The sequence below is a fragment of the Crassostrea angulata genome, chromosome 4 (genome assembly GCF_025612915.1).
Source record: "Crassostrea angulata isolate pt1a10 chromosome 4, ASM2561291v2, whole genome shotgun sequence".
NCBI classification, from domain to species: Eukaryota; Metazoa; Mollusca; class Bivalvia; order Ostreida; family Ostreidae; genus Magallana; species Magallana angulata.
The window spans coordinates 16,349,974-16,371,792 of NC_069114.1; the positions used below are offsets into that span (position 1 = coordinate 16,349,974).

At 35.0% G+C, this 21,819-nt stretch overlaps 2 protein-coding genes across 4 annotated transcripts; one reads left to right on the plus strand and one right to left on the minus strand.

Moving 5' to 3' along the window:
* The first annotated feature begins 624 nt into the window (after positions 1–624).
* On the plus strand, positions 625–15,896 carry LOC128180348 (tetraspanin-33-like). 3 transcript variants are annotated; one of them, XM_052848378.1, is made up of 8 exons: positions 625–1,074; positions 9,492–9,835; positions 11,177–11,365; positions 11,588–11,776; positions 12,035–12,169; positions 14,168–14,215; positions 15,225–15,341; positions 15,552–15,896. In XM_052848378.1, the coding sequence occupies exons 1-8, from the start codon at positions 1,035–1,037 to the stop codon at positions 15,642–15,644; spliced, it is 1,155 nt and encodes a 384-aa protein (XP_052704338.1). In that variant the 5' UTR covers positions 625–1,034; the 3' UTR covers positions 15,645–15,896. The 3 variants fall into 3 exon arrangements, with proteins under 3 accessions (XP_052704338.1, XP_052704339.1, XP_052704340.1); XM_052848379.1 differs by lacking the exon at positions 625–1,074 and adding an exon at positions 3,857–4,006; XM_052848380.1 differs by lacking the exon at positions 625–1,074 and adding an exon at positions 5,463–5,816.
* Positions 15,889–21,789, minus strand: LOC128180349 (M-phase inducer phosphatase-like). Its single transcript, XM_052848382.1, has 7 exons — positions 21,533–21,789; positions 20,187–20,360; positions 19,433–19,543; positions 18,431–18,664; positions 17,314–17,441; positions 16,611–16,728; positions 15,889–16,263 (listed from the first exon to the last, which is right to left on the minus strand). Exons 1-7 carry the CDS (start codon positions 21,581–21,583, stop codon positions 16,126–16,128), a joined length of 954 nt encoding a protein of 317 aa, XP_052704342.1. The 5' UTR covers positions 21,584–21,789; the 3' UTR covers positions 15,889–16,125.
* Between the last annotated feature and the right edge of the window lie 30 nt (positions 21,790–21,819).

Sequence of the window (21,819 nt, forward strand, 5' to 3'; positions counted from 1 at the left end):
AAACCAATCTTCGTTTCAGAAGCAGATACTCTCTAGAGAGTCGCTTCAATGTAGAGACGCCCCAAAACACTCGTAGATAGTCAGATATTCTTAATATTGCGTTTTATATTAACGATAAAATTTCCTACTCTGTTGTATTTTGACTAAAAGCATGTACTCTAAGAAAAAAATGTTGATTGATGCAAGCTCAAAGATAGACTTTCTGAATTCTGCGTTTTTTACAATAATGATAAAGGTTCCAAAGTATTTTGATTAATTAAAAGCATTGGTAATACTGATTGAAATAAACGTTAATTTTTGTAATCTCGATATACTAGTACGCCATCAAAAACTGTCGAAGAATTCTGCTGCTTTTTACAATGATAATTAAAGTCCTATTGTATTTTTATTAAAAGCCTGGGTGATACTGGTTGGAACGTTGATTTTTGTCATCTCGATTCGCCCCAAAAAGCTGTCGAAGATAAAAATATTCTGAATTTTGCGTTTTACAATAATTTTACTGTATCTCTATTGTATTTTGAGTGAAAGCTGTGTATAGAGATTGAAATAAACGTTGATCGCTGATCATTGATTACTGCATACAGTTGTAACTTGATAGAGCCAAGTCAAACAAAGTGGCACAGATTCCTCCAATGGCTTTGGAGGACTCGCAGAGTAGATGCTGGGACGATACAGCTTTATTCCTTTCCCCCAAATCCCCCGCAAAGTTTTGATTAATGAACACGAAAACATCATAGGAAGGAGCAACTTTCTCCTCCCAATTCCCCGCGCATCTGTTGGACTTCCAACCTCTGTGTAAATGTTTTGGAGTGATTATGCAGCATAGCGGCAGATTGGATTATTTGTGAAGTTGGACACTTTGATTCTCGTTTAGTACTGCAGAATTAAGGGCTAGTAAAAATGTCATATCACATATCAAGGTTTTATTACTGGATATTAATCGGATAATTCTTCTCGATGTTTCTAGATTGAAATGTCAAATCTCGCCGAGTCTCAAAGAAATGTACATTGGTCGTCTGCTTCTTTAGTGTACAATGGCAGGGGCCATTGAAATGCAGAATAGGGATCAGTACAGTAAGTGTTTTATATGTATGTTTTGATTTTGTTAGCTTCCATTTTGAAACTTTATAATTTTTCGGACGTCTAAATATTGGGTTCGAAGAAGATTACCATAGAATTAAAACATGCAAAAATTAATTAACATCTTCTATGAAGAAAGATAAAAAGCTATTTACCAACCATCTTGCATGCTTTTTTCTAAAGATAAAAAAAAAAGGTAATCATCATTGGTTGTGCCTGCTGCTCAACCCCACTCACTTTGTAATTAAAATATTGCTTAATTAAACCGACAAAGCAAAACAAGTGTTCGTTTACCCTTGATTAATGTAGAGATGTTACATAACTAGCATGTCGTGACATTTCCGATTCCCCGCGAGATGCGCGGCGTCCTGAGCTTCGCAAAGTAAAGACACAAACTTTTCCAATTGGAGCTGTAACTAAAAAGCACAAGCCAAGGCTTTCAGACAAACTAATATTTTCCCTTAATACGCTGCTTAAATCGATGCTGCTTTTGAAAAGATTTTCGTTGGGGTTTTTTTCTCTCGTGGTGATCAGATCGTTCGTGTAATCGAATTTTTTCTGTGTGATTTTGGCGGCGAAGATTGTGTCTTATCATTATATATTGTTCCTAATTTGACCGTTGACTAAGAGCAACTTTTGTCATCTCTTGAATCGATATGCTTGTGTTACGATGTCATCCGTTTTTTCAGTACATGATTACTCGCAGGGATCTCTAATCTTGTCTTTTCTTACTTGTAAGCGCCTTGGTCTCATTTGTCGAAACGTGTAGAGACATTATTTCTTTTACACGATTTTTAAAGTATTCTCTCAGAAGATTTTTGCCTGAGTTTTTATTGTAGAATTTTATCGTAGAATTACAAGTATTCCTTCTGTTTGCTATCGCTTGGTATAAATGTAATTGATAATCAACTGCACACTTATCGTAAAATATAATTATTGCCCTTTACCAATGATAAAAATTATTACACGAATGATATCTTTTACTTGAGATTGGAAATAATTAAAAAACAAAATGTAAAGTATACGTTGAAATTACTTCATGCAATTGTTGGTATTTTTGAATACTTGTGGATCTGAGAATTCACACACAGACAACATGTCGGTAGCACACTTACCTCTACCTGTATATATTGTAAGCAAGTTCTATCAAATATTTATGTTTTCGTAATAAACAATGCCAGAATCCATAAATAAAAACCAAGAACTGCTGCATGCAAGCTGTTTTGAATCCTATTTGTTTTGGTTCTATAGACTCACGACATTTTACGGTCTGAAACTTTGCGGATGTGTTCGCGCGGGACTCTCTCTCTCTCTCTCTCTCTCTCTCTCTCTCTCTCTCTCCTGTATACTGTGGTAATTACAAATATTGTCAAATTGTGTTTTAGAAAATTTGATTGTAAATGTTCGATGTTTATCCATAAAACGACAAATTTATACATATATTCTGCAAAATCAATAGTTTCTTTTTTGTATACAAAAAAAATTGATATTCAGCTCGGGAACGTTGTTTATTTATGCACATACTAATAGTGTATACTTGTATGTATTATAGTGGCGTCTTGTACATGGTGAGAATAATGAGTAGACCTCACGCAATCTCCGAGGAGATCGTAAAATCGAAGCAGGAAATGTCTAACTCGATTTAGATCTGTTTACTTCTATAATTTGATAAGTAAAAGAGAAAAAAAAATTAACCAAAAGGCACAGATGCCAGCGGCTTTTGATTGTGTCCGAACTTCCCGAAAGCGACACAAGGGAGTGGATATTTTGGGTATATTCTACCCAAAACACGAAAAAGACGTAAATGAAAAAAATGGTTTCCGATTCATGTGACACGTTATTAGATTAACAGTTTGCTCGTTTCAAGAATAGCTATGGATTGCTTGGTTTTACATGTAACTGTTTCTGGATTGCATGGTTTTACATGTAGAACCATTTTAACAAGACCTTGGACTTTCAGTAGGATGTAACGATCTATTTCTTGCGTCAAAACAAGTTAAAATGACGCTGGTTTCAAACAAAATATACACCGATTGCGTTGTCGTCGCTCAAAAGCCAGACAAATCTTGTTGATTTCAAAGCGCCATGGCTGAGTGGCCTACAATGAAATAGACAGGCCTACGTCACATTGCCGTTTGACTTAACTACCCAAAGTCCAAGCTCTTGTTGAAATGGTTCTAACTGTTTCTGTCATTGGGTCCCGATTGCAAATTGGCGCGGATTGCTAATCGGCTTTTACATCATTAGATTGTGTCTACATTGGTTTTTTACTTTAGTCCATTAAAGAAGAAGCTAAAAAATAATGAAGTTTTTAGTCGTATCAAAAAAAATCTATATGAAGGAAGCTCATTGAAGCCAGTTGAACAGTTGAAAAGTAAACTTTAATTGCGCTTAAACGCAGTGATTATTACTTTGACGACAAAACACATTTATTTGCAAACTTTGCGTTTAAAAGCAATCTTTCTTGCATAACCTTTGAGATTAAATGCAAAAGACTGCGTTTTAACGAAATAACTTTTGCGTTTGATTAAACGCATTTTAAAAATATTCTTTCATTGAAATTGCTCTATTGAGTTTCAGTGATAAAGTGATGATCCATGCCCTTTTTTTTTTGCAAACCAGTTAGTAATTAGCAAATACAATGGCCAATGATGAAATTTAGAACAATGAATATTTGATAATACATTTCAACGGCGAAGGACCCTGGTCTATTGATTCTACATTTAGCCGCCACATAAAAACCCGTCAATTTTAGCACTCATTGCCATAAAATTCTAGGCATTGTACTGAAACGATTTTACAACATGTAATCATGAAGCAATTAGTCGATTGACAGCTTGTATAGAGTTAAGTGAAGTATACTGTACATGTAATTCCTCTTGGAGGGTTAATTCTGATCAACGAGCTATGCACCCTGTATTTTTAGGTTAGTTTCATGTAGAAAAATGTCGTTTTTGTCCGAATATGTGTTCGACTAAATACGGTCGTGGAATTGTGTTTGTTGCAATTGTGGGTCTCACTGACACAATCTTCTTATCGATTGACTTTTCTAAGATGTTGTTCTACGCAATTGAAGTAAGTTTTAGTTTTATTTATCCCGGTATATATCCACTGACTTCCCTGTTTCGCTGTGGTGATCTAAATATTGGACGCCCTCTACAATCTAATTGTTTTATAGAAAACATGTTTCTAGGAGAAATAGTTGAAACCACAGCTTAAGTAAAGCTAATCATTGGGCGGAATACTGTTTCTGTAGTGAATTGTTAAATGACATCCAAATGAACTGAATTTGATAACGAGTGGGATAATTTAAAACTAACGATGTCATTTGACATTTTAACATGCATCACCAAATTTTATGATGTCGTCTTACTAATATCCATGCTTCATCAAATTTTATTATGTTGTCCTACTTATATATCCATCGCACCTAATATCAAATTTAATTTATGATCGCATTTTTTTCAATACATGCATCATGAACTATTAGTTTGTCATATCACTTAATCCATCCATGCGCAACATCAAAAGATTGACGAAAACTGAAGTCTGTTGCTCTCTAACTGAATCCACAATCGATTAGGCCATCTTGTAAGACATAATGTAACCACTTATATACACAGAATAAGAACGGTTCACTGCAAACAGAATCTCTCTCTCTCTCTCTCTCTCTCTCTCTCTCTCTCTCTCTCTCTCTCAATTATCCAAAGAATTGGAACCCTTCACTGATTGCCATAGTATTAGGAAGACAGTAGCAAAGCAAAGCCAATCATTTGTCGGGGATAGATACGAGATGAATACTTTGTTCATGCAATATGCAAATGCAGGACGAATCTAAGATGTAGAGATTTTGTTTGTGATGCTGAGTGATATAGACAGTTTGTAGATTTAATACACAACGTCTTTAACTTCTGGACTGTATATAGTCTGCAAAATTCCATCGTATATATAGTTAGGGCATAGACTAAATCTTTCTCCTTGTCGTGTCGAGATGTATCCTATGTAGGGTATAGAAGAAGCGCCAATATATACATATAGTCTGAGTGTACAAACAAACAGGAATTGGGTGAATATCTGTCCAAGAAAAGTGTTTGAGGATTGTATCATTTTTAGGCACTAAAAGTGAATTGATGAATGTTAGTGTCATGTGGATGGTCACGTTATGCCACGGCGGTAAATCGGGATACAAAGATTCTTGCAACAAAATTGTGATACAACTTTCCTTTCCTCGACAAATCGTTGTTTGAGAAGGTCATTTGATGCTTTACATTTGTTATAAGTTGCTCGCAATCTTTTTTAATGCAAGTTAAGTATTAACTTTATAAAATTTTACAAAAAATATAGAAACATTTATTGAGAACAAAAGGAATCGCACACCATTTTCCCGTGTTTGTCAATATTGTTCAATGTAAATGTAGTCCCGGCTTTATATTTTTTCTGCCGGAGATGACAAGGGTTTCCCTTTACAGTTTCGCTGTCTGACTCTCTGTGTTTGCTATGTATTGTCGGAGTCCGCCGACCCAGAAGGATCCGGTTTGGCCACCGTGCTAATGGAAGTTAACTATTCGTTTGATTCCGAATGCAACACCTCAGAAATTAATATGGAAAATGTCATTGAAATGACAGATAGGGGTTTCTCTTGAGAGCGACTTTAGATGACATTCGAATCGATTACAAATGCTGTGTACGGTGTGTTATTTACGGGATTACGGGTTTTTCATTCATCAAAATGAGAGGTAAGCCAAGAGATTTGAATCTAAACTGTAATGCTACTTTGTTTTTACTTTAATATTTAATAGGGGAAAACCATTAAAACCCTCTCTAATTGATTTATAGAAAACATTTGTGCGGGTAAATCCGAATTTGTTATTCAATTACAATATGATGTGTCCTCTTTCAGTTGAATATACATTTGATTGCTTTAACAATGAAGTTTTGATGCTTGGAAGTCTTATATTAGTATCTTGACCAAGCTATCAAAATTGCTTTGACTTGTCACATTACACACTGCTGTTGGTTCTTTGAGAAAACAATTCAGAAAGAAAATGATATTTTGCATAAACAAGTTACTAGTATTCAAGCATGAGTAATAGTAATTGTTTTCAAAACATCCGTCTGGATAGAGCACGTTTTTTTTCTTTCGATTTTCTGTTTTGAAATTGTTTGATTTTCTTTTTTACATACTTGATATAGGAATAATTGGGTTCCTACGCAGCCTTATTTACTTTGGTGTCAAATATCTTCAGTAGCAAAATTTATCAGAGGATGGATTTGTCGATAAGTATTGAATTCTAATTAAGTTTGGGCCTTCAGTTTGTCGACGTAATGAGGCGCACACACAACAGCGGAACGCTGTTAGGGTCGACGACGTTTCGTGGGCTCGGTCTGTGAAGTCGTTAATGCGATGTGATCCCGACAACGGATTAAGGACTCGCGTTTTTGCAACATTCAATTGTTTATTGTGTGTGTTGGTCTGATTTTGTTTCTATTGGATGAAAAAAACTGTAATGAGAGAGAGAGAAAGAGAGAGAGAGAGAGAGAGAGAGAGAGAGAGAGAGAGAGAGAGAGAGAGGGGGGGGGGGTTGAGGTTATAAATCATATTTACACGAGATGTCCTTGGGTTCGTTTCAATAGCTGATACCCAAAGCGTGTGCATGGTACTCATTAATTGCATGCATTTTGCAATGTAAATATTTAATAGTGAAAGTGGTTTTTTTTAAATCAAATATTGATAAGCAATCACTTAATTTCTGCAAGAATAAAGAAGAAGATGTGATTATTTAAAAAGAATATAGAATAGAAATAGATACAGGTTTTTAAGAGGAATTTGGATGCGATATTTTCAAATATTGGTAACCTTTTTTAATATTATAGTGTCTACACCTTATTCAACAGAAATTTTACCAACACTAGATTATTCACGCATGCAACTAGCCAATGAAATATTAACATCTGTAAAAATGATTGTCTTTATTCGATGATTAAGAATCCTGATTTATGATATTGATTGTGGTTGGGTTTTTTTTGGTCGCATTCTCGAACTCCGTGACTTATCTTTTCCAAAATAAGGATAGCATATAAAGCTTCTCTCTTGAGAATATTTTAATTTCATAATGCTTTTACGGTGTTTGATGATCCACTACCTTTAAAAACTGAAGGATTTAGGAAAGTCCCTTGCATAACACCGGTACTGTACTCCAAATATCATACAAATTTAGTTACGATGTAGTAGTGTTTTGCTAAAAAAATAGAGTCACCGACCGAACGAGGAAAATCATTGACGGACATTAGCTGTATTTTGCTCGTAACTGGTAGACATACAATCGATGGTTTGGATTAAGTCTACTCATAACTTGCAAAAAACAACAAAATCACCCATTAATCTCCTTGTCTGTGATTGCCCTCTATTAATAATAGATAAATTGAATTAATCGTTTCCGGATTCATACATTGCTGAGGTTCTTGTCGTGCCGGAGGCAATCACTACTATTGATCTTTATATCCCCCTCTCTCTCTCCCTCTCTAACTACTGATTGATTCACACATAAGTGAATGAACCTTTTCGCGGTGCAGCGTCAACTGTCGTGGTCTCTTGTGGCGTACTTTTCCGTCACTCAAGTAATGCTCAATGCTATATGCCTGCAAGCTTACCTGAGACATTCATCCATTAAAGAAGACTGATGGTGCATGGTTGTAGACGTTTTTAGACTTGTTGATTACGCGTACGGATGTTTACGGATAAACCTAAATCTCCTCCAGCATCCGAAACCTATGGCTCAGATTCAAAACGGATGTTACCTAATCCGGCAATATTTTTTTTTAGAACAAACGTATAGCTGAATATTGTTTCAAGTTTATGTTATAGTCTTATAGATGACATATGTACATGAATTGCTATACATTTACATCTACCAAATATGATTCCCTCTATTTCTTACGGAAACTTATTGTTAATTCATAGTTCCATAGAAACTGACAGGACTGAAATCTACACGCCCCGTTTATCGATTGGTCGAAACCAACAGCGACCCAAGAAAAATTACGGACTGCACGAATTAATCATGATGACGTCAGACTCAAATTCACATACATGTAGGGGACGATTTGGCTGTTTCTTTTAGCTACAGTACTGATGTACATTAACAGTAATTTAGTAAACTTGACTTATATTTTACAATCAATTTATTAATTTGTTAAAAGAAAGATGTAGAATAAACAATAAAATCCTTTCTTTGGTGATTCATGCGGGTTATGAAGGTAGCGATCGTTGCAGAAAAAAATTACATAAACTGCTAACGCAATCCGTCAGAAAATATTAATGCGCGTCGTATCAACCTTATTTTCTTGGTTAAAAAGGTCAAATAATTAAATAAACTGATACTGATGGATATATAGTCACATCTCACTAGCTATTAGTAAAAAACTGATGCAAAGAGGTTACTGTGTCAGTAAATCAATACCGCACTAAGTGACGCTTGTTAAAATCTGTTCTTTGCTTTTTTTGTATTTGGAACATAATCAAGGAATCAAATTTCCTAGATATTCTTTGGTTTTCACAAACAAAGATAAGTTGGTGAAAGTTTATATAATTATATTGTAAGCTACAAATCACGGCACGCCGTAGTTTAGGCTCCAGATAAGATCACACGTCGTGTCTGCAAACGTTGATTACGTGAGAATTTTTGTTTTGCTGTACTGTTTTTGTTGCAACAAGTCTTGATATCAACTTTCTGGAAGCTACAGGTCAAATTCGCTATTTTTTAAATGTCTAATATAATCTTTGATCAAAGCATTCGTATCTATTTTGTCTAAATTTGCTTCAGTAGAGAGGGATATACGGTATTTTTATCACAAAAGTGAAGAAAGACACGATAGCGCTTTTTATATTTTGGCAAGTGGTGCCATAGTTTTGACAATGGTTCTGAGTTCAAATGCCATGTGCAGATTTACTTCTTCACCATGCAATCATCTTCATTATTTACCCATGGGCCCAAATTAGCAATATTCTACCAAATGCGTTGTTAATGGAGCCGTTACAGCACTTTGATAAAGTAAGCACAAGTCATCTATCTGGTAATTGAACTGAGCCCAATGACAAAAAGAGGCTTGAGAGGATCAAATTTTATTCAAAAGCCGTCTCTATGATCTTGATTATTTTAATCTTAATTTGCCGCAGTAGCTGTATGTATTGATTTGGGATGATAAGTAAAAAAAACACGTCCATCAAAAATCACTAATATTGTGTATACTGGCCGACTGTTTGTTGAAGTCTGTTGCGCGCTTTATCAGACCATCACAGATTGAGAAGTATGATGTCCGACGTAAAAGAGCCATTTTGGACGCTAAGTGGGAAATGTACAGTGTATATGCATAATATTAGATCAATAAGCCAATCTTTCTTTCTTTTTCAGCCCCATTGGCTGTCTCTGATAACTCGGCTCTTACCGACATCGAGTCGCCAGAGGCATCGCCGACCAACAAAATGACGTCATCAACAAGAGTCAGTTCAAACACAGACGAAATTGACATTGTGTTCTCGGCAGCGCCAATAAATTCAGAAACCGACGCTCGAGAGATTGGGAATGGCAGACGGCGAAAGAAAGGAAGTGAAAGAAGTTTGGGGGAATTCTCGCGCCGGAAGAGCGTGCGGAACTTGGTCCGGCGACGTCTGAGCAGCTTCCATGAACAGATTCCCGTCAAAATACAAAACTTTCTCTTAAAATATACACTGTTCATATTCAATTTTATGTCTTGGGTAAGTTGGCGTTTGGTTTCATGATACATATGATAGCGTATTCCCCTGGAATGTTTTAAACTTCATATTTGGAAGGTATTTTCATTAATCAAGAATCGTTTTAATGCCATAATCCGCACGCCAGATGCGTTTCATTGCAGAAATTATTACCGGGCAATCAATGGTTTATTTAAAGTTGATCAACACATTAACAAGAGCACACATTGCATACAAAAAGCGGAGGGTGATAAACTTTGAGTGTTTGCTCTGAACTTTTCAGAAATAGGGTTTGTATTTGATTTGATATCAAAAACCCTTTGTCGTGTTACATAATACCAGCGGGAGACGCAAATATGGTTAATTGTGTACATATTACAGGACTATGGGCTATTCTTTATCTATTGTTCAAGATGTCTGCAGTATCGCTCAATTTATCCAATAACTTAATTAAGTATACTGAATTCAATGCAAACCTTAATAAATGGAAATTATTAGTTATAAGCGCTAAATTGTCTATAATCAAAAATTCTAGAAACCAACAACTACAAAACATTATTTCAATGTACATTTATATATAAATTACACTATTAACAATTGTGAATTAAAAGAGCAGAGATTTCTGTAAGAAGGTCAAAGTGCAGTTGTGGTATGAGATCGCGTCTGCGTCTGTATAAATGATAACGTCCAAAATTGTGGAATCATTATTTAGTTGAAAACCCAATTGTATTAGATTTTGTTGTTGAAATGATATACCTCTCTTTCGAAGTAATATATTGGTATGACCATCAACCACAAATTAAAAATTGTCCTCGAGACCTACACAATTCCACGAAAATTTAATTTCAACTCAAAACCACAGTGTATCGTTTTTAATTCCTTACATGATATGGTCAAAAGGCCCTACATGATGAACTCGTGTCGTACAATTAACCGAAGTTTCTTGAAATGGGACTAAATAAAAAGCTCTGCCATTCAATAACCTTTAAGTTACCATTCATTCACTTTTTAGTTACCGTTCATTCATTTTTTAGTTACCTTTCATTCACTTTTTAGTTACCTTTCAGTCACCTTTCAATTACCATTTAATCACCTTTTAGCTTCCATTTAGTCTCCTTAATTTAAGTTACGATTCATTTACCTTTATAGATGACTATTGATAAAAAAAAACGATCAATCAATTAAGAGGGCTTGAGGGTCGAGACCAATTTTTAGACTGCTAATATACTATTCTCCGTTAAAATACAGAGTTTTGCATAGTTTAAACTAAAAAAAAATGTTTAAATTGTAAAGCTTAGACTTTGAATTTATTGACAAGCATCCTCGAACTTGATCACTAAACTCCATTGTTGTTATTGCTGTAAGTTAGGCGGACTCGGGGCGGTGGCCGTCGGCACGTGGCAACTGACAGACGACGAGAAGGTCATCACGGACGCCGTGGACTTCGTCCTTGACCCCTTCATCATCATCTGTATCATCGGTGCTATCACATTCACTATTGCCTTTCTCGGTTGTGTGGGTGCCGTGAGGGAACATGTTCTGTTGCTGAAATCTGTAAGTGAACCAACAGTTCAAACTCTTCCGAATGTTAACAAATGTCCGACAGTTACTGAACTGTCACTAAATCATTACAAAGCTAGAAATATTAATTAACTTTGAGGCGTCAATCTGTGATTCTAACTAGCCTAGCTGAATACAATATCGTCTACACGATTTTTTTGTTTATTACACGTTTTACACGATACACGCTCTACACGATTGTTTTGTCTGTTACAGTTTTATATTTGTCTTTCAATCGTCCTGGTGATAGAGTTGGTGTGTGGGGGCTTAATCATCGTGTGTTACACAGAGCCCGCGGCCAGGGACATATTACGCCTCACCCCACAAACACTGTTGGAACGGGCTATACTGCAGTACATGGACGACAAAAGTATAAGGAAACTCATGGATACTATTCAACGGCAGGTAATACTCTTTCAGACTTAACATTTGTTAGGTAAATATTTGTTTGTCCCATTAGCCTCTGATTTCTAAACAAAATTTCGTTTTAGGGCTGTCGGAAAATTTTTTCCATACCTAAAATTAGTTAACTTTTGGTCTTTATTCAGTAATTTGTTTTCTTTTTTAATGCATGGAAATGACCAAAAAAAAATTTGGATTCCACACAATTGTGGGATTTTTTTTTGATGAACATTTAGATATTTCCTCTCTTTTTCTAACTAGTTTACCTGTTGTGGTATCAGTGCTACAGACGAGGGCTACAAGGACTGGAGACTGAACATGTACTACAACTGTACAGAGCAGAACCCGAGCATCTTCCGGTGTGCTGTGCCTGAATCCTGCTGTATCTATTACCCGGTAAATCCAGTGCTTTATTGTTTTCCTATGACGATAAATCTAATTCTTTGAGGTATAACCATAGTAATTTACCCTAGATACGCTGAATCTGTTACCGTTAAATATAACTCGAAATGCCGTAAAATTATAACTCGGTAAATTTTACTCTATATATACTGTATGTGTTTTTCGGTGAATGTAACTTTACACGATTTATTATCTACAACTCGGTACACATCAGTAAACATTAGTGAGTCATCTCTAAGTTCTAAAAATGTATTTAAGGGCAATGGTAATTCTCTCGTTTCGAGACATGAGTTGTGTCATCAGTGCAAACGTAATGTTTCATTAAAAAGAATTCAATCATTTTTAGTACTTTGATTTTTAATTCATTTTGGAAATATATGTATTCTTCACATGCACATGTTATATTTAGGTAATATTCGGCTTGAATAAGATTTCAAATCACTTGCCTAACAATTACTTGTTTGATATGTACATGTATGATAAGACTAGTACACAATTTGAAGCTTAGCGGTACTGACTTTCAGCTCATCATTGTATATGCCCAAGCAATTCCAGTACTTTAAAGTCATTTTGGAAATGTGTTTTTAAGGTCAGAAGACACGTTCCTCGAGAATCTTTTTTGTATCTCCCCGTAATAAAGAGTTCCAATAAAAAATATTAATTTTATAATTACTTTAAAAATGATCAAAATTACTTGGATTTGGTTATACGTCTAGATGGACGAGTGGTTAGAACAGTGGCCGCTCATTGCCAGAAGCGTATAGATTCTAGAAGTTGTGAATTCAAAGCCTCGCCCCGGCGGAGATATTATTATAATATAGTGAATTTTCGCTGTGCTGTAGATGTATTTTTTGTTATATCAGCAATTCAAGTGTATTTTCAAGAAGATTATATAGGAAATTGCATACTCTAATATTTTGCAGAAATGCCTGGTAAGGCACCCAAATGTTTTGCAAGAAAGCTTGTCAAAGTAGTAGTAAATCATTAACAAATTCCTGGAAAAAGTTATCTAAAATTGAGGAACGTGTCGTCTGACCTTAACATGATATCGATATCCATTGATAAAAAAATAGATATAAGCTACGTTAGGTTTGCATTGATTTACAAATACCATGACCAGACCTCGAAGGATCATATCATTAACACCATCTATAAATACATTGTCTTCAGATATTGCGAATTCTAAGTAATGCCACGAATTGTCACCGGAATTGAAATAAGGGGGAAATCTACTCTGCAGTAGACCTTCTGTGGGGGCAATTACTAATAGAGGTATAAAAGAGGAGAAATCTCTCTCTATATATATATGTAGCTCGTTTTTCATGGAAAATCAACTACAAATTATATAGTCTGTCCCAAGATATTTTTGCCGCATATTTTCTTTATTATTCGATATTTATAAACACTTCTTGATTCACACAATGTTCATTCAATAGTATGAAAAAATCCCACGATTTCCCTTTTGAAACGCCCCCTCTAGCTTGTCAGGTTTCAATACACAGCTAAAAATAGAAAGTCTACGGGGATTTAGCATTGCATCAGCCATAATGAAGCCCGGATGATAACGTTGAAAAATTGTGCGACTCGGAGGTATTCCGAGTGACTTCCGAATGGAGAAAAAATGTCAACATTCTCCATTATGAATCTTTGTAGGAAATCTGTTTTCGTTTGTGTGAATTTTTACGGGGGGGAATCATAATGTGTGAATGATCTTGGAAATTTTCCTTTCATCGATTTCAATTACATTATGTCACATGCAATGTATATTTTTATTAAAAATCGTCCAAATGTGCAGCATAAATCTCTTCGGACAGACTATTAACTGCTATATAGCCATTTCTCCATGGGGAAAGATGGCTTCGGGTAAAGGCACTATTCAACACCGATCTCAAATTAAAAGATGCCAAAACGTAACAATTATAGGTTAAAAACCGCGGGAGGGTGTCCGCGGCGCCAAGAAGCATTGTTTGAGGTGACTGTTTATTGTTTCAGGGCGAGAGGATGAACACGATGTGTGGCTTCGGAAAAACAAATAAAGAAGTAAGTATACATATTAAGACAAGCTGACACCCCCAGAGCAAGCTGTGATTTTTTTAGGAGAGACATCCTGTAGTGTGGGATCGATTCCGGGAATTCGTTTAGATTTGATGCGCTCTAGCAAAAAGAGGCATTTATTAGATTACAGGAACTTTAGACGATTTGTAATTAAAAAAATCAATTAAAACAAAATGAATCTGAAAAGGTTTTCACGAATATTATCCAGAACTATGGATTTGTATTCTAAGTGCTCTTTTATCAGCTATTACGAGGCTCTGGTGTTGGGTTGAGATTAAAGGCATTTGAAGTAAAAAGGCTGTATTAATAGCCTTTATACAAATTCATAACAAACATGCAAGAGAAATCAATGGTCATTTATAGGGGATAAGGGTGTTTTGGTGTTTCTTTTTATTTAGGCAAAACATTTTAAATCCAACTCTTATTTCAATACACAAAATGGTACACTAGTTTTTCCGTTGTCAATTTACAAAAAAACACTTTTGATGTGCTAAAATTTTATTTTTCCGACCCCCCCCCCACACACACACCAAAACAAAATAAAACAAAGCAAAACCAAGACTATTGTAATAATATATAGATAAACCTTTGAAAAATCACAACTTTGACGAATTCACCTTTAATTAATGGACATCTAACAAATTATTTTTTCTACGGTCTCATGGAATATAATTTGCAATGACTTTGTTTTGCTGAATACTGTCTTAATACACCTACGTTTATTATAAGTGCATTAAGGTACAACAACACTCTGCTAAGATCAATAACTTGGTTAATTCCTATTGTTTATAATAATGCACCGCAAAGTATTTAATGAAAATATGCACACTTCATTTACAAGTTATCATTCTATAACGAAAATTGTCTTTAAAAATCAAAATATATGCACCTATATTGTGTGTGAAAACGTCCTAGATCTTATGAAAAATGTAAAATACTTTTATAAATAATCTTGAGAAGACTTTCAACAATTTAACTTTTCATGCATCATCAGTTAGGTGAAGTGCAGGGCTGGATCTACACTCGAGGCTGTACTAAAGGTTTTGAGGAATGGCTGTCAAAACACGAGTATATGATCCTATTCACCAGCTGTGTTGTCATGTTTATGCAAGTGAGTCAGCAAAGCTAGAAATACGAAAATAAACACACGGGCTTTTCTCTTCATCAACTTTTGTAGCTTTTTATAGGGCAAGACATTTACCGATTTTTGTGTTATGAATAATCGTTACAATTGCGTAACGTTGATGGTAATAAATTTAACCAATTTTTCATGTTTGTGTGTGTATAAACAGTCAATGCCATATGTTTCTTGGCATTCCAGTTTCTTGCAGTGATATTTGCAAGGATCTTCTCCAAGAGAGTGGAGCGACGAATTCAGTGGCAGAACCTTCGTTATCAAGCCGAAGACAGCTAGCGTTCTCAAAGACACTGGGTACAAATACAGGCGCAACCGTCTGAAGCCAGTTCTTAATATGCACACGTTATGATCAAATTATGAATATATTTGTCAAGTTGACAAAATATTTCTCGATTTACTATGTATGTAAACGCAGCATTTGTGAAATTTGTCACAAATTTAATAATTTGTACATGAAAATTATGTTTTGTAATTTGTAAATAAAAACAATGTTTTGTATATATTTTTAATAAACGACATATTATATTGTTCACTTTTATTTATGGGAGTTGAAATTTATTGTACAGGTTTAAGACAAATTGTTGTTCTTGCAAACTTTAAAAACAAAATAACCAAACCTTTTATAACCCCTACCCTTAAAGATAAGAAATCAAATCCCTTTAACCGTACTTCTTATTTAAGTACAGTATGAAATAAAACACTAGAACTACTATTTCAGCACTATTTACAACCACATCAGCTTGGTTCATACACATCTTTAAATCTGAATGTTCATTAAGGCATACTGCTTCTTTTCGCCTGCAGTCCATGATTTCGACTTCTTTCGGAATACCCTCAGGTCGTTTGCATGTTCCTTGTGTAACATGGGCACGTAAGAAGGAGGCTCGCAAAGTTCCTACAATATTTTTATAAATTATGATAATTATAATCCATGCCGATTCAACTCATATCCTAATATATTTATAATATCAACGTCATCTTAATTCATTATCGTCTTAACTTTTATGCTTTTGTGATTTCATTGATGTTCGTGGGCATTAAATTTCGTGGATTTAGTAAAAATGACAATTTCAAGGATACGTATATATTATCTTCGTGGTCAATGGTTCTCTTTTTTATAAGATATTTTACTTCAATGAACATTAAATTTTGCGAATCAACTCAACAACGAAATCCACGAAAATAAGTATTTAGCGAATAATGATGAAACAACAGTATTGGAAGCAAATGTAGCAATATTACCTTGTAATTTTGGTAGAAGGCTTTATACCCTCCGTGTAAAAGGTAGACCTCCGGATGGTTGAGATTGGGGTACTTGTCCTTGTTTAACTGACGGTCTTTGTTTCGTAGAAAACGACATCTACCAAAATTAAAAGTCATGACAGACCAGCCATTCGTATAAAAAATATTGTTTAAACTGTTTGCGTTCATTTTACTGATTCTTAACTGATGAAAACCTCCCAGAAAATATATAAATCATATGCACCTGTATTTTCCTTTTTATACATGTAGTAAGATGATTTCCAATCCTATTATAGTAAGACTTGTTATATATATGGTACAGGGAAATATCTTACTATCAAATGAAATATTTTTGACTTAGGAACCTGTGGTTCCGTCCCCTTTTTTAAATCTTTGGCAAACTGGATCAATTTGAAACAATTTCTTTAGCATGATTTGGGAAAACCACCGTTTGGGGAAACCACCATAACATAATGCATCGCAATCAGACTCACAGCTGTAACGCATTTAATTAATTAACTTATGATTGATGTGTCTGAAAGTCGTAATTCATAGTAAGTAATGCTTGGAGCTGCAATAATTTTACCGGAAATCCCTTCTCATTTCCCAATTTTTGAGCTGATTAATTTTCCAAGCAGCATGATTTATAGTAAGGGAAACGTTAAAGGAAGGAATGTCATACACATCTGAGGTCAATATTTACTTTCTGGGCCCTCTCTCTGAGGAGAACTCGCAGTGGAAGATCAGGATGCTGCGTCCGTTCTCTGTATGACTCTTCTTCTGGTGCAGGAGATGAAGGATCCCTTCCTCAGTAAAAATATTTTCCGCTCCCTATAAACAAAGTGTCCACAATTTGATTAAACATTCACAAAAATATGTATTGTATATAAAAAAAACCCAGCGGTTTTAATAACAGTAATTCTATGCACATGTTGATGTACGAGGGGAGTCCGATAAATCGTAGACAAAATGGTTTTGTTTTTTTCCATCTCTTTAGAGGTTTTAATTAAGGTGCGTTGTATTGTCTTATGGCGCACAGCTAACATTGATCTTATGGCGCACATCAAAAATTGATAGATGTAATACAAAGAAAATATAGCAGTTTACTATTGTAAACTTTTTTAAATTTAGCGTGTAGGATTTTTGGTGAGAAATGATTTTCATTAAGTTAGCTATATTTGAATTTGCATTTTCCTGAGAGTCTCTATTCTTATGCATACATGTACTTAGTCCAGTATATGCATTGCATTTAGCGATGTATTTTATCTAACGGAAGCCGCTTTCCGCCAAACACGCTAAAATTGATATACAGCCAAATGTTATACGTTTAGAGCTATCAGTGGTGATAAAAGACACTTGTGATTCAGATCTTTCCTGATTCTTATATTTTAACGCTTCTGTGAGTTTGAAAATGAAATATAGACATTCAACAGAAGCGTAAACACCGCACAGTTTCGAAATATACTGAGTAAAAAATCAAACTATCTTAAGAAAACGTATTGGTCTTTATCAAAGTTACGGTTAAAAACGATGCGCCCTACTGCTATAGTATTACCTCCTACCAACTATCATACAATAATTTTTCAAATCTGATTCAATTTGATGCTAAAAATAAGATATAAATAAAACAATGTTAAAAAAATGAATAGAAAATGTTACAATTAGTTTCCATGCGGAACAACTTGTATTCGATTTATGCAAACAACCGTTGTATTTATCTTCTGTGATTTTTTATACTATGAAAAGATTGTTCTCTATTTCCCTTCATTCATTTTTCAAAAACTTCTCAAACTCACAAACTGATAAATGTTTTAAAATACCTTGATATGTCCACCCGCATATTCATACGGGTACCTGCAGTCGATGATGCGGAACGACTGGACAGTGTCCTTGTAAACTCCCTGTAGGAGATCTGACAGTATCTGGGGGGTGATGGTGTGGAGGTCCTGGACGTTCCCCGGGATGGTGGGGAGACAAAGCGGAAATTTACCGTCTCCGGTTTTGTCCTTCTGTTCACGTGCTACATCCGGCGAATGGTTTTCTTTGCATTCACTCTGGAATGGAAATTCGTTGTTTCCGAAAAAAAACCCCTAAGCGTAATATTTACGACTACACATCAAAGTGGCAACACTTGTAGGTCCATTTGCAATGTATTTGTATAGTCTGCCTCGACACAATACCATTTACAAAACATATTTCGATATTCATAAATACAATGTACATACATGTACCTTTTTCATTTCATGAAAATAGTTGAGGGTTTTTGTTTCGAAACGCACACTCTATAAATAGCTATCGCTTCAAAATGAAATATACGTCTAAAAATAAAAGGTCTGGGGAGACTTTGCGTCGTAACCGACATAAAAGTCCCAGCTGATAATGTCGGGAAATTGTCCGAGGTTTTCCAAAAGACTTCCGAATAGATAGAAAATGCAAGATTTTGAACTTCGTAAGAAATATATTTTTGTTCGTGTCAATTTCTCTGGGTATATAGGGCACACTTGAAATTCTCTTGAAATTTCTGTTATTTCAACTGTTCTTCGCGAAAAGGTGTGTGCATTAATTAAGAAAATCAACAAAAAGTGACGGAAACGGTATCTTGTGACAGACTAATTCACAAGTAATTGGAAAAAAAATTGTAAAAGAAGATACCAAAATTCCAAAATAAAAATATTTTCATGAAGAAAATATCAAGTATATGAGAACTCCGTTAATCTCGTGATCAAAATAAGTTGTTTTTTTTTTTGTTTTTTTTTTGTTTTTTGTTCAAAGAAATTCCAATCAGAAATCATCGAACAGAATTTCGAACTAAGTCAACTTACCGCTCCAATTGATTCGGAGAACTGATTTTTGACAGTTGATTGAAACAGATTTTTCCTGCTTTCGAATGAACGGAATCTCTTTGGTCGGGGTCCATTGCTCTGGAACAGTTCCTAGAAAAAAACCGGTAATAGCAAATGTCCTGTTACTTCCGTATATAAGAAATTCTTTGTTATTTAAATAAAATTTAATAAATCCTATGATTTTGTTGAAAAGTATTTTTTAAACAAAACTAAAATACATGTTAACTTACTTTATTATAGAATTCAGAGTTTTTAGACTTAAAGATGCCATAAACCTATACTCATAAAAAATCGATAAGGTTACAATTAATTTATTCTTTGCTTTACGTGTACGTCTCCGGGTTTTTAGGCTCACGATTCACGTTTGTCAATATATCTGTTTATCACTGAATGATCTGAAACCGTAGATCTTATATCATCTCTTTTTTAATTGTGATCTTGTAAAAATTGTAGCTCGGTCAAAAACTTATCTGAGCACAGGCAACCTTAAAATGGGATAGGATTATAATGCAAATAATTCTGACCCCATTGAAACGATTTTACTTAAAGATAAAAAAAAACCCACAAAAAAACCACACGCATCTTCAGTTCTGAGCATTTTAGCCAATAGTTTCCTTACTGGTATTTTTAAGTGTGTGGGTTTTTTTTAAAATTTTCGGACCGTTGGGTGTCTATCCTTAAAGGAAATTATTCACGGGACGTAAAACAAAGACATTATTTGCTGTTACCTTACCTGGAAGCAAGGTGATACGTATTCCTGCATGGGAGAGGCGATCGACATGTGCGACATATGTGATACATGTGACAAGTCCAGCTTCCGCTTGGAGCTCGGGGTCATCAACTTCTCAAGGTCATCGTCACTGGACTCGTCAAACTGTAGGCTACAACTCACCATCTTACTTCCGGTCTGTCAGAATAAATAACATAGGTTGAATATTACAAAAAAAAAAAAAACCAAACAAACAAAACAACTGCAAAAACCCATGGAAAATAACAATTTTGTGATGTAACATAAAAGCATTTTCTTTGAATGCATAGTACGTGTAGATGTACTCACCTGACTCACGTACAAATGTATTGCAAGGTATACGCTGAACCATCATCAATATATAGAGAAATACATTTCTAAACAACGTTAAATGCAATTTTCTCGAACCTCAGAACATTCATTGAAAGAATATATGAGTGACTTCTATTTGCTTAAGTTGGAATCCTGGCCCCGTTGTCACTGACTCAGTTTCCTCACAGCCTCAAGTCTAAGCATTGGCTTCATTTATTATGCACTTTTCCTTTAAGGATTTGAGTTGATATTTAAAATTTTTGGTGACGGTGGAGCCAGATCGAAACATTAAGCAAATTATATTATTTTACTTTCATGTTAAATAGTGAAATCTGATTGTTTAGACTCAGTTGGTAATCCGTTCTATTACCCTCTGCGTTAGCAACACACTTGGCAACGGGTAACACAACGAATTGCTACATGCGCGTAAATTATGCGCGTACGGTTCGCCGTTGAATTCACTTAATTTATTTCTATAAAAAAACAGTAAAATTTTCTTTAAAAAAAAAAGACATTCAGAATAATAAAATAAATAGTGCCTCTTAGGGAGGGTAACTGTTGAAATTGACATCCCTTGAAAACCATTGTCAACCTCCGCTTCGCGTCGGTTGACAAAGGTTTTCCCGGGGTGCCAATTTCAACAGTTACCCTCCCAAACAGGCACTATTTATATAATATTCTCTCTCTCTCTCTCCAATTTCATTGGTTCTTCCAGATCAGATCATCGGAAGGATATGCAGTCTGATTGTGCTGTTATAGTAACTCGTCAACAGACACCCACGTTTACAGTTCCACTAGAAGACGGTAAAATGCCATACACTGTGTGTCTTTATTCTCTTTTGAGAAGTGGACAGGCATAGCCTACGGATGTAGGCTATGCCTGTCCACTTCTCAAAGAGAATAAGTGTGTCCTTTGTTCATAAAATATCATCAAGAATGCAGACGACGGTACCATAAAGGAAAATCATAGTTCATGTACCATCTGAAATCTATTTTACTCATGCTGTGGTGTATATTACCTTTGATTCTGTCCATTTTAACCTCGATGAACCCGCGGAGCCACCATCCATTATGTTTATTGTTTACCTTCCTGAGAAGTTCTCACTCCTGTCAATGGCTGCTTGTTTATCTTTGGTCAAAACAGCGATACTCTTGCCAACAAAAAAAACTAAAATACTTTCATGTCTAAATAAAATCATCAATAAAATGCTAAGATTTAAAAAGGACCGACGGTGTACACAAAACCGCGTCGGGGACCCATAGCAGTTTTCCGGATTTCTAACATCTTATCGAAGTGATCTTAGTT

Coding starts and splice junctions, on each gene's coding strand:
- LOC128180349 (XM_052848382.1), bottom strand. CDS start 21,583: ATGGATGGTGGCTCCGCGGGTTCATCGAGGTTAAAATGGACAGAATCA. Junction 19,544..20,186: donor ACGTATCACCTTGCTTCCAG/GTAAGGTAACAG, acceptor GTTTTTTTCTAG/GAACTGTTCCAGAGCAATGG. Junction 17,442..18,430: donor ATGCGGGTGGACATATCAAG/GTATTTTAAAAC, acceptor CTTTGTTTATAG/GGAGCGGAAAATATTTTTAC.
- LOC128180348 (XM_052848378.1), top strand. CDS start 1,035: ATGGCAGGGGCCATTGAAATGCAGAATAGGGATCAGTACA. Junction 9,836..11,176: donor TATTCAATTTTATGTCTTGG/GTAAGTTGGCGT, acceptor TATTGCTGTAAG/TTAGGCGGACTCGGGGCGGT. Junction 11,366..11,587: donor ATGTTCTGTTGCTGAAATCT/GTAAGTGAACCA, acceptor TGTCTGTTACAG/TTTTATATTTGTCTTTCAAT.